An 18,227-nucleotide genomic window follows, 5' to 3' on the forward strand; every position below is an offset into this window, starting at 1 on the left:
GCATTAACAACTATGAACCAAATTATTACTTAGTACTATCCACTTTAAAATCCTAATAAGTTGGAAGAATAAATATTTGTATGATATGTATGTGTTCTCTTCTTTAAAATTAATTGATTAATTAATTAAACTTTTATTTAAAAACATTTTTTGTGTGTGTCGCTCTCGGTTTACCAGTAAGAGAATGGGAAAAAATATATATATATTTTTTTACAAAAATAGATTTATATAAAAAATAATTATAAAATATATTTTTTATAATACATTTTTAAAATAAAACAATTGTTTTTTTAACATTAAAAAAAAGATTTTTATTTTTAAAAAATTAATCATAAAAATATTTTTTATAATTACTTTTCTAAAAAAAAATGTTACATTTAAAAAATATTTTTATAAAAAAAAGAAAAATAAGTTTTATAATAAATTTTTACTTTTAAAAAAATCATAAAAATATTTTTTTATGAAAATCTATTTAAAACAAACACATTTCTTAAATAAATACTTTTTTTTTTATCACTCCCCCCCCAGTACTAATAAGCTTTGTTGGACGCCTTACACTTGTTACTTCCTCATTTTAGTCATCAGTATGAAGAGTAAAATTAGCAATGTATGTCAAAGTAGTAAACAAACACTGTTGTTGTCCCCTCGGGCTGCAACCAGCACTGACTGATGATGTCACTGGGGGGATCAGATGGATGCTGGGAAGGAGCTGCTGCGTTACGGGGACGATTCACACGTGCACAGCGTGAGTCAGACGACTGTGAAGCGATCGTGTGTCGCTCTCTGTTTACCAGCAGCTGCTAATTACTAAGCTTATAATACGTAACACACACACACACACACACACAAATGATGAGTCTGCACACACACTCACATTTATAGCAGCGACGTCGTTCTCATAGGCCTCCCTCAGTTTCTTCATGATTTCTGCCTCTGCTTTACAAAGTGCTTCCAAGATGCCCTTCACCGTGATGGTCCTTTCTGGGTTGTAAATGGTTAATTCTTGTAACCTACAACATTGCACACAGACACACAAACGCAGATGTGTCAGTGCATTGCGCAAACAGCAAATAAGCCATATTTTGCTCATCACAAAGGGGGGTGGGGTGGATTTTAATTGGATTCCAGTGTATCTAGCTCAGGAGTTAATGAAGTATGGGCCTTTCAAAACGGGCATAAACATTTGTGCTGATAAACAACACAATTTTTATTAGTACATGTTCATTAAGTCTGAAACACCATGCGCAATTAGAGCATGCACCAAAAGTATTCATAATTTCATACCCTTGTTAAATATTGAGTTGAAGTGAATTGTTAACTGAATGGTTATCTTTTAACAGGGAATCCCACAGAAAAGTGAAAGAAGTTGTGTTAACGCAAGGGAAAAAATTCAGAGCGGCTCCATAATTGAACTACTGAACTAAATTATGTTTTACAAGATGTTTTTACAACAATAAACATATCTGGGAACTGCATCATGCAGTTTGGTTTGGCTGCACAGTGCACGCATGGTTTATTTATTGTCATTTATGGTACTCTTATGTAAATTGTCTGCTGAAAAAATCCCCCCCAGACACACTACAAATATCTTGTAGAAAGGCGTGATCAGATGAGGCGAGGGATGGCGGCGACTTACGAGGAGATGGTTATCTTGGTCCCGGTATCCTCCTCGATCTTCTTCAGGTTGCGGCCCTCCTTCCCAATGAGGCGGCCCACCAGGCTGTTGTGGGCCAGGAGCTTTAGAGGGATCTCCTCCGGCCTGCACAAAACACACACATACACATATATGTCAAGAATGCTAAGCGACATCAATTGGGTGGAACTGATGTAAATGAGGACTGTTGTGTTATGATAGCGGAGAAACAGTCGCATTTGTTGTTTGTTCAGGATTTAGGATTTGACTTTCAGCATGTTTGTACAGTTTTCTTTTAAATGTAATGATTCTGCTGTCATCCTTACTCTTGCATTCATCTGCATGATATAAATGGATTGGAAATTAAATGAATCACAATATGACATGCACTGGATGCATCATTAGACAATTTAACCATCAATTTTGTGTTTCTTATTGCAGTGGTGTACAACTGCTCTGCAACATTCATGAGATGACTTTCTTAGATTTTGTTCACCTCAGGGAAGCCACATCACCTCACCTTAAAAAGGACATGAAAATATTAGAAATAATGTCATTAAATTGCACAGATGTACCAAATGTTGTGGCTTTAGTATAGGTTAAAAAAAAGGAAGTATTTACATTATGTAAAAATGTCATCATGGGACAAATATTATAGAAGTAACTTAAGCTTCAACTAAGACGCACACCTATAGCATTGATATTAGTAGTTAGTAGAATCAAAGACAGAAACCTTGAGTGCCCAACAAACCTCAGAAACAAATGCTAATGCTAGTTACCTTAGCATTGCCTCAAGTGGAACAAAAGCTGTAACTATGGACAGCTAGCACCAAACATTAACTCAAACGCTTTAACAAGATTACATGCTAGACGTAACAAACATTAGCCTAAAGTATTACGATTTTCAGTGGCTTCAATAAATCAAGTAACCACACACTCTAGTAAGCATTAGCGTACATTTTACTAGCCAGCGAGAACAATTTAAAATATGCTACTAGCCACATAAAGCTATACACTAGCTTTAACTATGGAAAGCTAGCACCAAACATTAACGCAAACGCTTTTAACAAGATTACATGCTAGACGTAACAAACATTAGCCTAAAGTATTACCATTTCCAGTGGCTTCAATAAATCAAGTAACCACACTCTAGTAAGCATTAGCATACATTTTACTAGCCAGAGAGACCAATTTAAAATATGCTACTAGCCACATAAAGCTATACTATACTAGCATTGTCTCATTTTTATTTTTTTATATTTGTTATATAAAAATACATAATAAACGTAAAAATGTAATTTTTATATTTTATGACTGTACTGACTTTTTCCAATAACATAAAATTTGACTTCTTATTAATTTCATATTTTATTTTAAGATGGCAGATTTTTTTTTACATTTAATTACAATTTTAGTGTTTATTTTATTTTATGATTAATCATGCCGTCTAAGTCTGGACTGTGAACATCCAAAGCAGGCATAAAATTCTGTCTTCATGACCACTAGCTATTAATTAAGCAATGATTTCATGATCACATTCCGTACGAGGAGCTTCCTCGAAAACATCTGCTTTCACCCTCCTAACAAGCTAAACAAGCTTGTCAGAAGTTTTAAATGACTAATAAACGACATCATTATTCCCAGAAAAGAACAAAGCGTGACTGCTGAAAAAGACTGCCACTTCTACGTTTTAATTGAAAAGCAAACAGTAGTAAACAAGCGGCGAGTGTACAGTATATGCTGAGATGTGACAGGAGATCAAAGTCAAAGCCAATTAGATATGCCGTCCGTCTTTCTCTAACGCTAAGCCGCCGTCACGTTTCCGCCTGTGTGAGATGTGTCATGTGTTGACTGTGTTAGTGGTCCAGAGCGGGGTGAATGCACGCTGAGATTAAAAGGTGCGCTGGCAGGTCAAAGGATAAGATTATAGGCCGTGGACGTTTATGGTTAATCTCCAGCGGGATGTAATGTGAACGTGAACTCACGTCTTGGTCTCGTTGGCCTCCTTCTGCATGATGTCCAGGATCATACGGCAGGCCGATGAGCAGCCCTCCGGAGACGAGTGGATGGTGATCGGCTTCTCGGCCGCGCCCGCGTTCTCCTTCCGATGGATGTCCACTCTGAAAGCAAGACGAGAGTGGAGACAGTTTAGTAACGTGCGTGTACGGTATTTTACTCAATGGAAGCAAAATGAGCGCAGTCGTAGGAAAACAATAATTGTTCGGCAGCAGTTAAATCTCCCATACGGGTGATGAGATTATGATTTCATTGGTGTGCAATTTCCACAGTCCACAGTGTCTAATGCAGGATCCCGAATATTTGATTAAAAAAAAAAAGAGTCTGGTATTTTAAAAGGAGGTTCGCGCTTACTGGTCTCAAAGGGTATCAAATCTCTACCTAGCTAACCAAGTTGCTTACTTTGACTGCGTCTGCTTGGTGACGTTCTTGATGGTGAGTCCCTCCTTGCCGATGATGGCACCCACAAACTGAGTGGGCACGAGCATGCGCAAAGGAAAGTCCTGCTGCTGTCGGGACCGCGGGCCGCCAAAGCCTCCCGAAGGTCCGGGCTGAGCGGTCTCCTGATCCCGGGACAGCCGGCTGCCGCGTCGACCTCGGCCGGCTTGGACGGGCGGAGCGGCGTCCAAGTCCATGATGTACGACACCCTCAAGGAGAAGTCGTCGCACTGCTGTCCTGTCAACTTCTCGATGGCTCTGGAGGGTAGACGACCAACAGTAAATATGAAGCGAGATGAAAATACATTTCAATTCAATCAAGCAAAATTTTAGCATTTTTTTCGTTTTGTGTGGTGTGCTTTTCCATTTTAACTCATTCACTGCCATTGACGGCTATAGACTATTTCTATAAGTTTAAAAAAAAAATCCACTTTGTTAACAAGAGTATGAAAACCTAAAAATTTTTTAATTGTATATTTAAAACAGATATAAAATCGGGAGTTAACTAGTAAAATCATGTGACAAATTTTAATCGCCTGACGCCCCTCATTTTTAATAATCTTTTCTTTTTTAAATCTTTACAAAAAAAATGAAAAAAAGATTATTAAAAATTAGGGGCGTTAGGTGATTACATTTATTATTGTAATTAATCGCATGACTTCACTAATTAACTCACGATTTAATTCTTTTTTATTAAAAATTAGGGGCGTCAGGTGATTACATTTATTATTGTAATTAATCGCATGACTTCACTAATTAACTCACGATTAATAACAAATGTTAAATCTGTTCTAATTGTGCAATAAAAAAATTCTAGGTTTTCATACTCTTGTTAACAAAAGTGGAAAAAAATGTTAAACTAACAGAAATAGTTCAAATAAAATGTTGACGTCTATAGGCGTCAATGGCAGTGAATGAGTTAAACAAATTCAGGTTCAGATATTCAGTCAGTATTTGCTTATCTCGCTTTAGAAGATGCTATAAAATCAAAGAATGCCTCTCAGGCGCTCGCTATACTCACTCTTTAGCTTCCTCCTTGGTTGCGTACGTAACATTCACCACCGCCGTTTCAGTGTCAGTGTTGACTGTCAGGGAAGAGGCATCAAATGTCATGAGATGTCATCATCTCTATGTAATGATAACAATCTCAATTAGCGCTGCTCTCATGCTAACAGCTCAACTTCCAAAGTGACGAATGTGTTGGGCTGCTTTTTTTGTCCCGACAATTTAGGACTGCGTACTACACTGTGTATAAACGCACAAACATCAGCATGATCTTTAACTGGGAATCTGTTGCGTCACTTAGAATAACAGTGCACCGATATGATCAATATGATGAAATAAGACAGAGACGAAGAGTTGTGTACCTTGTTCCACGTTTTCTACAGTACCATATCGAGCTAGCAGGCTGTCGAAATCCTAATGGAGAGATGAGAGCGTCGGTAAATTGGGAGGAAACACTCAAATGTTCATTTAAATTCATCACTCTGCATGCATTATTCTGCCATTCATCTCATCAAATGACTGAATTGCTTAATTGTAAATATTACAATTAGGATTCATCTAAAAAAAAAAAGCATTTTGTGAAAACTGTTATAATAATTATAATTTAATATAATTTGTCATTGTCAAATAAAAAAAAGACGGTTAAAAAAAAAAGAAAACAATTACATACATTTGCAATTATTTTATTAAATAATTGATTCAATAAATATAATACATATTTAGAAATAATGTAATTTCAAAAAGAAGAAGCAATTTATATTAAATTAATTTATCTGACCATCTGACTGTTGTGGCCCTTGAGCCTTAAGTTTTGACCACCCCTGATTTATATATATTTTTTTACAATAGCACGCAATGCTTTTTTTTTTTTGTATCGAAAAAGTATGCTAATTAATAAGGGGTAAAGTAGGCCGACTCTAATGGACCTCATTAGACTGTACAAGTAGCCATTATGTGTACATTTAAATCAGCGTTACAATTACATTTTCCATAGTCATTTTTAGTCAATTTTCTGTAACATATTGCAAATTAGTGGTTAAAGTGTACAGGAAAAACAAACTAAAGAAGTTTGAGGACATGCAAACAAGTGAGTCAACAGCCCCAAAACTCCGAACTTAATGGACTACTTCATGCTGTTTGGACACGCACGCGCGCGCACACACAACTCACCTCCCACTGTAGATGAGGGGGAATGTTCCGGATCTGAATCTTCCGACTCCTGCAGAGATGGGAGACACAGTGAATTGAACACACCTGAAAATCCTCACGTCTTTTTTAATATCCATTGTCTCATTTGATATATCCAAAGTTAACTGCACGCCTATTCTATAAATGCATGCATAAACTATTTGAAAGTTTTGCACTTGAGTTTGCCTCCAAGGCACAATATTTTCTTAGGATGAGGGAAGTGATTAGTGACGCTGCACAACGCCTCCCAGGTTGTTCTTTTTGCAGGGCAGATTAAGTTGATACAACTCCAAAGTGAGTCTGAGTTGCCGTGGTTACGCCTCACTCACATTATCGCCACATGTCCAGCAGCCTCACTGCCGGGCTTAAAAATCATCTCTAAAATACAGTAGAATCATACAAATGCACCCATGTTTTGTTTTATTTTATTATTATTTGTTTTATTTTTTCATGTTTTGTATTATTGATAATTTTTTTTTACCTTCTTACGTTTATGACCTACATCCATTTTCTAAAGCGCTTATCAAGTGGAGGTTTGTCAGTGGTTGAGGTGAAAGACACAAATTTGTTCACAGAAAGTGGTTTCTGTTGAGAAGACGTTTGTATTTGTAAAAAAAAAAAAAAAAAAAACATTGCGAAGAAGACACTAGTTTTAATATTTAGTTTCAGTGATGGTACAAAAAGAAACTATTTTCTCATTGAAAAAACATCAATTTATGTCTTGAGTAGTTTTATCATAGCTTGTCGTGGATTTATTACCTGACCAATATATCGGTAATCGCGGTATCGTCATATCGTGAGATAATCGTTATCGTGAGCCTTGTATCGCATATTGCGTCGTATCGTGAGGTACTCAGAGGTTCCCACCCCTACGGGTCACCCCAATGAAAAATGTTTGGCTACGCCCCTGGTCCACAACACCGCAAATTAGAACCACAATAATAAACATATTGTTAAAATCTCATCAGGTGAGTCCAGTGAGGATAGAAGTGCATTGCCTCACAGTAGCTGCATATACTCTTTGAACAGCTCGTGGTATTAACTCATTCACTGCCATTGACGGCTATAGACGTCAAAAAATAATTTGAACTATTTCTATTAGTGTAACATTTTTTTCCATTTCATTTAATTAAAAAATAAATAAAAACCTATATTTTTTGTTGTACATTTATAACAGATAAAAAAATCATCATGCGATTAATTACGATTAAACGGCCCTTATTTTTAATATATTTTTTTAATTAGGCCCGTCAGGCGATTACAATTTTTAATTGTAATGAATCACATGACTTCACTTGTTAACTAACGATTAATCACACATTTTATATCTGTTCTAAATTTTTAAAAAAAATCTAGGTTTCCATACTCTTGTTAGCAAAAGTGGAAAAAAAATGTTAAACTAATAGAAATAGTTAAAATTATTTTTTGACGTCTATAGCCGTCAATGGCAGTGAACGAGTTAAATTTCCACATCGTACTGTTTTATCACAACACTTCCGCGTTAATAGCTCAAACACAAAACCGCCCAAGTGACCACAAAGTGTGAGAAACAAAACAAGCAGCAGCGCAGTCAACATGAGCACCGCGATTTAAAAAAAGAAGCTGACGTTTATGTGGAGAAAAACATCGCGCAAAACCCCCTAAAGTCCTTAAGCGCACTTTGGAGGACAATTAGCAGACATTCCAGGAGCTGAAGTGATGGACAGAGCTGGAGGAGAGGTGAAAGTGGGAGAAATTAGCGTCTGCGGTGGGCTGGCGCGCATTCCTCCAAAGAGGTTTTTGCATCTTTCCCTGGAAAAGAGCGCAGGTCGGCGTTTCCGGGAAGACGCACATGCAGGCAGCGGGACATGAATGAATGGCTCTTTCTGATTGTGCTCCTCCAGGAGAAAAAAAAGAAAAGAGGACGGCCGAGGAGGAGGAGGAGGAGGAGGAGAGGGGGTGAGAATCACACAGATTTAGGACATTCCACTCTTCACCTCATTCATCCAATACTGCAAACAAATGAGTTTTAATGTGTTTGACTATTAAACCAGGCTTGCAATTGATTTTGCATGGGAGTGAGCGGGTGACTTATGCGCCGACACTCGGCGCTCTCCAAGCGAGGCAAAATTGGTTGTGTCAGAGCATCGTAACCGCCTTCTGGCTCACCCAAATTTGGTCAAAGTGTGCAAATAACAGCTCAGGAGTGTCCTATGAGGATTTCAAGTGAGGTCCTTCCCTATTGATTGTGCTAATGGACACCGCTGATCGGTGTTCGCGTGCTGCACTTGATGCTGCTTCTTTGTTCGCGGGATCGAATGTCAGCCGAGCCGAACTTCAGAAAGAGACCCCCTTCAAAAGGTGCTGTTGCAAAATGAGTGCCATAATATTGCGAGTACATCCAAACACAAATCAACAGACATCATCTCAACTTGCCCACCAAAATAAGTCCCTAAAGTATATTGCTCATGTCAAGCCGAAACCTCATAATGAACAATCATGAAATATATGATTATCATAGCAAGGCCGTCGTTGGGAGTGTTGTTCAAATACAGCAAAATCCCCTCGTCTTTATCCATTACGCGGGGCGGCCATTTTGCCACTTGCTGTGGACTGAAAATGACATCACAGTTGCTCAGGAGGTAACGACAAATCACTGATCATCTTGCGAATGTCTCATGACCCCCCCCCCCAAAAAAAAGGTGAGCTGTGGCCCGTGATTGGTCGTTTCCTGAGCCCTAAGCCAATGGTGATGTCATTCATTGACAAAATGGCCGCCAACTAAAATAGATAAAAACAGCTTGATTTTGCTGCTTAATTGTATTAATGTTATTATTAACTTAAAGGGATACTTGACTCTTTGAGCCATTTTCAGTAGCAAACATTTGATATTTTCTACATTATTTTTCATGTACAATTAATACCTTTAAAGAGTAATTTTTCCACTTGCTGTCGAATGAAGATGACATCAACTGTGCTGAGGAAGCAGGTAACGACCAATCATGGCTCAGTTTGCTGACCAAACCCAGAAAAGAGGTGAGCCCTGATTGGTCGTTACCTACTTCCTCAGCACAGGTGACGTCATCTTCAGTCGACAGCAAATGGAAACATTAGTTTTTAAAGTTATTAATGATACAAGAAAAATAATGAATTCATTCCGGAGAAAACGTTATTCCACAAACGCAGAGACTAGACTCGTGTGACTGCATATGGCCTCTTGCATGTGCCTCACCACACCCGTCGCTCCCAAATATGCAGCTTCCTGGATCTTTTGGGGGGGAAAAGTCACACTTGCCTCGTTTCACTTTAAGCGTGCCTGCGGCTACGCGCTTAGCAGAACATCCCCCGCACGTCTGTCTGTCTGTCTGTCTGTCTGTCTGTCTGTCTGTCTGTCTGTCAGCGGAGATGGGTGAGACCCATGACACTGTGGACCGTTTTGTTTACACGCACACACACACACACAAGGTGAGCCCGGAGAAATCCTCTCAATTTGGCCTTTAAATAGCCAAGGGTGACCACGCTCATTTGAAAAGCTAATATTTACCGCTCCCACCTGCACAAGCGCACGGTGCCGCGGATTTGGACCAGTGAGAGGGCGGCCAGGAAAGGGGCTGCTCACCAGTCAACTCTTCTGAAGACGATCGACATCATTTGGCAGAAAATCTGAAGTCTACAGATCACATGACCACTTCCAGTAGCTCGTATACTGTATGACTCATTATTACTGTATTTGGACAGCAATTATAAACATACTACCAGCTGCTAAATTTAAGTCGCTTTAGGTTAACACTTCTGTAAATTGAATAAAAGTAGCTTTTAGAAAAAGGACTAGCGATGAAAACAGAAATTGCGGCTTGAATAAAAGCAGCATTTACACCTTCTAGAGTAACATAAAGGAGATGTTTAGATGCAAGTTATATTATTAAGATTAGTTTAGAGTTACTATTTGCATTTTAATAATAATAATAATAATAATAATAATAATATTAACATGTCCCATAATTAAGTGTTAAAGCTTTTCTTCTAATTAATTTACAATACATTTAACCCGACACATGAAGGGCTTATATACAATATTGTATCGCACACAAAATAATTTATGCACATTTACAAAGGCTGATGGATTTTTGCTATTTTCATTTTAGCAACCAATTAAGCAATTAAATGAGATGACTTCCATTTGGTGAGCTGTCAGCGTTTTACAGTGTTTTAATACTGTTGTTCTTGTGTGTGTGTGTTTTTTTTCAACAAAAACAAATATATGCTTTTTTATTATTATTATTATATATATATTTTTTTTTAAGTATTTCATGCTTAACTGCATAGGTGAAATTATGAAGTTACTTGCTTGCTGTTTGGAATACAAAAGGATTTCATCTTGTTATGCGTTTGATTAATTTGGCGTCTCCTTTTACCCTCGCTCATGATACCGCTTGGTTTCGAGAACGCGAGCGAGAAAGCGATGCAAATGTCACATTGCAATTTGACATTTAATACTGAATCTCGTCAATTGTATCTTCCTACATGTTGCTAAAATTATACTGAGAAATAGTTGACATACCCAGATTATTTTTTTTATTTTAGTCATTGAAGGGGTTACTAATAATTACATTTGGAAACATTTCAATAAGATGGCGTGCATGTCACCGTGTTTGATGTGCAGCACAGTCAAAAATATTAAGACACCGCAAACTCCAAACGTATCGTCACATCAACAATTCTCTGACAGTGTCAGCCAAAACTGAATTCTGTAATGTTGTTTCTCCGATGCAAAATGACTTGATTCGTAAATCCAAATAGTAACATGCAAGTGTAGCATTTGTTGGATTGAGGACAAAATGGTCCCCTTTTCCACAGCGAAGGATAAAAACATCGGTCAAAGAATTGTGTGTGTGTGCGTGTAATGAGGCCCCCTGAAAGCGTTGTTTACCTCCGAGTTGTGTGCGGAAGCTCGTCCTGTCGGTGACGGCTCGCAGGCCCAGCGGGAGGCTCACTTTGGATGAATAAAGAGACCATCCCCAAAAAAGCCTTTCAGTCCACCGGGCCTGTCGGCCGCATGTCTGTCTCACAAAACACCTCAACACAGCCCTCAACTCGCTCCTAATTGTTCTTCATGCAAAGAAAATCTGCTTCTTGATGATTTTGTTTTCTACAAGCACCCTTCCTTTCAGCAGGCAAATTCAGTTGGCTTTTATAAGATGCTCTTTTGTGTGAAACTTCAGATTCCACAGAGTGGGATTGATAAAACTCAAAATAAACACATGATTGTGCTTTATTTCTACAGCCACTACACAGGAAAATGCTGTTATCTTATGTGTGGTGACGGGCTGCGGTGTTAAGGACGTATGTTTAACAAAATGACAAAATACATCGACTGAGGAATAATAATAGTCAATTAATGAGTGCATTAACTCATTCACTGCCATTGACGGCTATAAACGTCAAAAATTCATTTGAACTATTTCTATTAGTTTAACTTTTTTTTTTCCCACTTTTGTTAACAAGAGTATGGAAACCTAGATTTTTTTTATTGTACATTTAGAACAGATATGTTAACTAGTGAAGTCATGCGATTAATTACAATTTAAAAAAATAATCGGCTCTTGCACCAAATTTTTAATACTCTTTTTTTTTATGAATTTATGGCAGTGAACGAGTTAATATATATAAATATTTTGTTTTTCTTCTCTTGGAATTGCAGTTTATGATTCTTCTGACTAATGAAAGGCCTTTTGGGGCCCTTAGCATGCCTGAATGCTTGTCAATTGTTGCAAGCTTATATATCCTGGTGAGGGGTGAGAAATTGTGAAGATTTTTGGCTGAGGACATCAGACTAAAACTGCAATGTTTTTTTACATTTAAAAAATAAATGCTGTAAGAAATAGCCACCGTCATGTGGTTGAGACTGAATCAGCAGCATATAAACAGCCACATTCTTAAAAGTAAGTCAGACAATGGGAACGTTGTTCCTAACCTATTTATAGACTGCATATATTGACAAATCAGCAATACAACCAACTTTTAAACGTGACTAGGCGTGAAATCCCCAAAATGCATCTCACGTAGCTAAACAAGGGAGCTGTCTTAAACTTGTCTATTCATGATCACACGGCTTATGCGTTAAGTCAGAACAAGGTAAACTCATTCCTGTCCTTTCACACAAACGCCTAATGTAAACAAACCCGCGCAATGAAAATATAATGACGTTAGTGTATCGCAGTTCCCTCCTTGAATTCCTCCCCACCTGCAGCCTCAGCACACATAAAAGGCTTGCACCTTCGCTCCAGGCTAAGACTGCAGCAGAGAAGAAGCGGCCGCTCCACGGCGCTACTAAGCATCTCATCTCAGCAGGAAGCACCCGAGCACCTGTGATTCCCTTATCGACCTTCTGCGGGCGAGAGCTCATCATCAGGGTGCAGCAGCAGCGAGCTGAGCCGCCGCCTTCTTCTTCTTCTCTCGGCTGTGACAGCTCAAGAGGAAAAAAGGGAGCAGAAGCCGGCGGATGCGTACGATGCGCGCGCGGTCGTCTCAAGGGCCTAAGTGGAGAGGGTTTTAAGTCATCCATCCACACGTTTTATTTTTTTGTAAACATGTCACTAATGGCTTGCAGGAGTGGAGGTGGAACCAAGTTATATCACTCGATGGACTTTTAATACATCACATTTGTTTGGCTATTATTTTTAAGTCTGCCGTAGTTTAGCGTGTTCGTGAATCTGGTGGATGCGCTATGCCTCGCTATGTTCCAGCCGCAGCGTCACCGGGTGCATCTGGCAATTTGGTGACAAAAAAGTAGACTGTTAGACTCGCAAAAATTGGTCTATCTTGTGGTACAGGTGGTGTAACGCGGTTTTGGTGGATTTGATTGGGGCGCAGGCAGACGGATTTGGCGCTCTGTGGACGTGTGTGTTGAATGTCATCGTTTTTTCATTCATAAATATGACAACGACGACCTTCTGAATCATTGTAGAAATAACTTCATTGAATTAGGGCTGAGCAATATGGCCGAAAAATTATCTTTCGGGACGATAACAACTTTAATCAATTTTAATGTAATGAACCCAACAAACTTTTACTTAAAGGTTTCATTTATTCAAAAATAATTTCAGTGCAAAATGTTCAGACAACAATAATGTATACCGATTCTAAATCCGTTTTAGCATAAACTTAACATTCATAGTTTGTGCTTAATTGCCAAGATTAAGTAGTTACTTGGTAGCTATTGTAAACATGTCTTGTAAGCCATCCATCCAACATTCTGCCACTTGTGCAAAATTACAACTTAATAACATCTGGGTGTAACAGAACATAAAAACAGCAGCTTTTAATAATCAGGAAGACAAAATTCAATTTCACGATTTAGATTCAATTTTCAAAATGATGATTAATCGAATTAATTTGATTTAATGCCAAGCCTTCCAGCGAATTATTGTCATTATCATCTTAAAAATATTTCAAAAGCACCCTCCTGACCGTGCGTCACAAATGGTCTCCAATCTCCCACGTCACACGCACGGCCGACTAAATCATCCGCGAGGGGAAATCTTGTAGTCAACCTGTATGAACGCACTTTGCGCACACCAAACTCATCATTTGGAACCTAGCGAGTCGATTACTGTGTCCGCGTTGTCAACATTTTTATGCTTCCACTGCCCTGATATTAAAGGGAAAGAGAGGAGCTGCTTCGAATGGCCGGGAGTCGGCTGCGTTCCATCCCACAATGGTGCAAATGCCCTTTTACGCCCAATTCTACTTCTACTATTCTCGAAATCGATTCGATATGCGGCCGTATCAAAATTTTTTATGGGAATATTCAACAAAACGTCTTACTTAGGGTTAGGATTCACACATTAAGCATGAAAGAATGTTATAATAATGGAACATTAAGCCTTAATATTTTATTTCAGTGCTGTTCAAACATGAAACACACCTGTTTGTTAAATGCAGTGGCTCAGTTATAATCATACAAATCTTACAGTGTACATGTACAAGTTTACTGATTAGTATTTTCAAAATTTGAGTAAAAAATAAAATAAAATCGCAATAATCAATTTTTTTTTTTTTTATTCGTACCGGGATTAATCGGTATTGCATCGAATCGTGACCCATGAATCGTGATACGGATCGAATCGCCAGGTACTAGGCAATTCACACCCCAAGTTCATTCACAGACACACACACTATAATACTCATTCTGTCGATTCAGACAGACACATAGTATGAAAAGTCAGTCTGAGCAAGGCACATTGACCCTCCCAAACCAGCCCCCCCCCCACCCCACCGATGACGCTCCTCGCCGTACAAGCTCACACAAAAAATGTCAACAAGTGAAACGCGCTACGCTGCAATTACTCATGTCAAGTCGACACTGTCGTTATCAGTGTTTTGATTGCAAAAAACCCAAACAACAAAGAATGAGTTACTTTTCACAATGCCGCAAGATGAGACTTTTCACTTCTCTGATGTCATCACTACAAATAAGGTCCCAGAGCAAAACACAAACCAACATGTCTGAATTTCATTAAAGACAACAGTCGAAAGCTCCACTTGATATTTAAATAAAAACGGCACATTCCACAACACTGTGATTCAGCCTGTGTGTCGAACGCTCCTGCTTGCAGCATGTCCCAAATACACGTGAATGTGTATTAGGGACATTCTTGACACGACTATACAGTAGCTTGGTAATATTCAATATTACACTCATATTTCATATAAATAGAGGTGTTAATAATTGAGGCTGTTGTTCGGGTTCTGAACTCCACATTAGGTAGGATGGAAGCAAGATTCGAACCTTAGAACTGTGAGGCAGACCACTTGTCCACTAGTTAAAAATAAACAAAGAAGCAAATAAATTGCATTCCACACGTGCATGTCTTCTTTTAACAGCATTTGGATTTGTTTATGGGTTTGATATCATATCTGTCTCCTCCCCCTCTTCCTGCAGTCACTGAAGCGGCGAGCTTGTGTCACGACCGCAGCATGACTGCCTCTTTTTAGGTTGCTCTACTTGTGACTCCGGGGCGCTCGTAGCGTTGCGCGTCGTACGCGAGACCGACCCGCCCGCACGTGAAAGTGCGTGACGCCACTTTGCCAAGCCAAATGATGGCGCCCAAGCAGGTGGCAGTCACACGCAAAAACGCTGAGAGAATCGACAACAACGTTTAAAAGAAGCGCTTCACTCTTCTTCTTTTTTTTGTCTCAGCGTGTGTGTTTGATCAATTAAGAATGCCGTCAGAAGTCTGGCAGGGCAACACAAAACATTTGCATTTCTTTTCAGGCAAAATGAGTGACAGTCGGAGGAGGGTTGGCTGGCGGTACGATTGGGACCAAATGCGGCACCCTGCGTGCGTTCTATTTAAAACGGTGTTAATAACAAAGCAGTTCAAGGTGTTCGCGTGACAATTAAGTGGGAAAACGGAACAAAAAGCTCGGACTCCTGCGGCAACATAATGGCGAGTCCTAAAGGAAACGATAACAATGCTATGATTCGCCATCATTTCGACATGGTTGAATCATTCATCCATCACTAAAAAAAAAGCAGATCGCATCGCATTATTCGTAATACAAAACCTTGCCTAATGTCACCATTGTGGGACTAATAAAGTTGATCTTATCTAATATCGTACTCTAACGGGCGAGTGCGAATGGAAATCTCTATCCTGTATGTGATTGACTGGCGACCAGTCCAGGGTATTGACCATTCCTTTTCAGGTTATAAACAAACAGCGTATTGTATTGCTTTTGCCTGTGACTAGCATACAAACCAGGCAGATTGTTAGAATAGTAAAACGACATTTCATCACATTTTGTAATCGAAATAATCCTCACAAATCAAATGACAACGATGGAAAGTCCAGTGCTTTTCGATGAGTGGAGAGTTGACCGCCATTTTGACTTTTTATCAATTGTCTGCCTTTTCACCCAAAGTCAGCTGAAATTGGCTCCAGCGCACCCACGACGCGGAACTGGATAACTGCTACAAAAAAATTATGTCACCTGATAGTCCAGTCAAGATTTCAGTAAATCCCAATCCAGTGAGCATGGATTGATTGACCATTTTGGTATTATTTTTTATTTTTTGAGGATCAAGCATCAGGTTCATTTGTTAAAATGTATATTTACTTGTACATTTGCGTCTTCCGGAACATTTTGGTATTTTTTTTGTATAAGTCTCTAAAAGTTGATGTGTCGAATCTGCTGTTCTCCGTCTTTCACTTGCATTTACCTAATTTATGCTAGTCAGTTGATAAATGATCAGGAAGTGTTATCGCTCTAGCTGCCGCGTATGACGAGTAAAGTTTAAATTAAGAATCAATCCGTCTCCATCTTGCCTTTTCATTTTATAAACAGTGTCCCATTAACCAGGCACGAATCCACATATGATTAGACTATAGCTACGCTAAGTGTTTTTCTCGCAAATCTGCCACTTAATTAAGTCGCAAATTATATATTTATACATAGCCCTAATACGCCGTCGTAGTTATGCAGCAAAATCCCTGCCGTTTTTATCCATCTCAGGGGGCGGCCATTTTGCCACTTACTGTCGACTGAAGATGACATCACAGTTGCTCAGGGCTCAGGCAACGACCAATCACAGCTCACCTGTTTTCTGAAAGCCGAGCTGTGATTGGTTGTTACCTGAGACCTGAGCAACTATGATGTCATTTTCAAGTGGCAAAATGGCCGCCTTCTGATATGGACAAAAACTGCTGGATTTTGCTGCTTAACGCAATATTAACCCGAATACCGTTTTTTTTAGACTAGTGGGATAGGCTCCAACTCACCCACCGCCCTAGTAAAGGGCAATTTAGTGATCCAAGATGGACGTTTTCTCCGAACAGCAACGACATGCAACTCTCTCATAGCCTGTAACGTCACGCCACAAACACCCTTGAGAGTCCATCACGAAGCACGGTCAGCAGCGCGGCCGAGAAGCGAGGCGGCCAATGTCGCACGCAAGCGACCTGACATGCAAGCACACGCGCTAAAACGCCACCACGCGGTGCGCTTACCCCCACATGCATGCGAAGTGTCCACCTCTCATCCCGCGGGACGCTCGACAGGTGGGCAGAGGCTGGCGCCGGCCGTTTGCCCCTCTCGGCCCGTCGCTGCTTTATGTCTATGCGTGCAGCTTGTTGGTCAGGTCTCATCCTTTAATCTGCCCACCATAAGCTATTATAGTGGAGGTGGAGGGCCGAGGGCTGAGCCTGTCCAAGTGCCTGCCTGTCATAGGTGCAAGTTAACCTGGATCAATACCGCACACACGCATACTCAACATGACGTAAAGCTTCAAACTTCCTCTTCACCTCTTGGCAGTGTGCTTTGCGCGTGTGCGTGTGCGAATAAAGCAATATCTGCAAAAGTGTATTCATCAAATCAGGTCCAGAGGTATTTTGCCTGTATAACTCCAGAATTGCTTTGCAGTAAATTAAATAAAGCACATTGGGGCGCTATTTACTTGTTTGATTTTGCTATTTACTTTCTTAAGTTTATATTTATATTTTAATGACCCTGGGAGGTCCCTGAACTTTTAGTTAGAATTTTAAACTTAAAAATGTATTTAAATATTTTTTTTTAAAAAGAGCCCTGCAACTAGATTTTTTTTAATCCACAGCAAAAAAGGTGTGCCTAATGAAGTGTCTTGAGAATACAGATTACATACATGGAAAAAAAAAAGTGCCAAATGGCAGTCTTGCATGGGTGTGTTTTACCATCTGATTTCAGCAACATGTCAAACATTGTAGAACTGTTGGGAATTAGCCCTGAGCTGTGTCTGGCAGGCTGGCATTATAGTGGGTGAGTGTAACTAAGGCTTACAAATTACAATTAGTAGTAGTAGCGTATTACTTTTTTTTCTTCTTCAGAAGTGTGTATCAAACTGGGAGCCCTCTGCAATAATGAGTGCCCAAAAAGTAGCAGTCCGTTTCAAAGGTTGGTAGACCAATGAGAATTCACACTCATATTGACA

General features: G+C 39.3%; 1 protein-coding gene across 6 annotated transcripts in view; it reads right to left on the reverse strand.

Annotated features, from left to right (window-relative positions):
• The window catches only part of igf2bp2a (insulin-like growth factor 2 mRNA binding protein 2a), a 45,736-nt gene that overhangs the window by 7,480 nt on the left and 20,029 nt on the right, over positions 1-18,227 (reverse strand). For 4 of the 6 annotated variants that reach the window (XM_086091702.1, XM_086091703.1, XM_086091701.1 and 1 more), the window contains exons 3-9: positions 6,263-6,311; positions 5,455-5,506; positions 5,109-5,172; positions 4,052-4,345; positions 3,619-3,753; positions 1,637-1,759; positions 875-1,010 (exon numbers count right to left, since the gene is read on the reverse strand). In XM_086091702.1, coding sequence (XP_085947828.1) covers positions 875-1,010; positions 1,637-1,759; positions 3,619-3,753; positions 4,052-4,345; positions 5,109-5,172; positions 5,455-5,506; positions 6,263-6,311 — 853 coding nt within the window. Of the gene's footprint in view, positions 1-874; positions 1,011-1,636; positions 1,760-3,618; positions 3,754-4,051; positions 4,346-5,108; positions 5,173-5,454; positions 5,507-6,262; positions 6,312-17,271; positions 17,455-18,227 lie in introns of those variants that run through there. The other 2 variants (XM_086091705.1, XM_086091704.1) reach the window with 2 other exon arrangements.

This window comes from Leptonotus elevatus, chromosome 12 (assembly GCF_054856555.1).
Source record: "Leptonotus elevatus isolate MCC_2025b chromosome 12, RoL_Lele_1.0, whole genome shotgun sequence".
Lineage (NCBI taxonomy): Eukaryota > Metazoa > Chordata > Actinopteri > Syngnathiformes > Syngnathidae > Leptonotus > Leptonotus elevatus.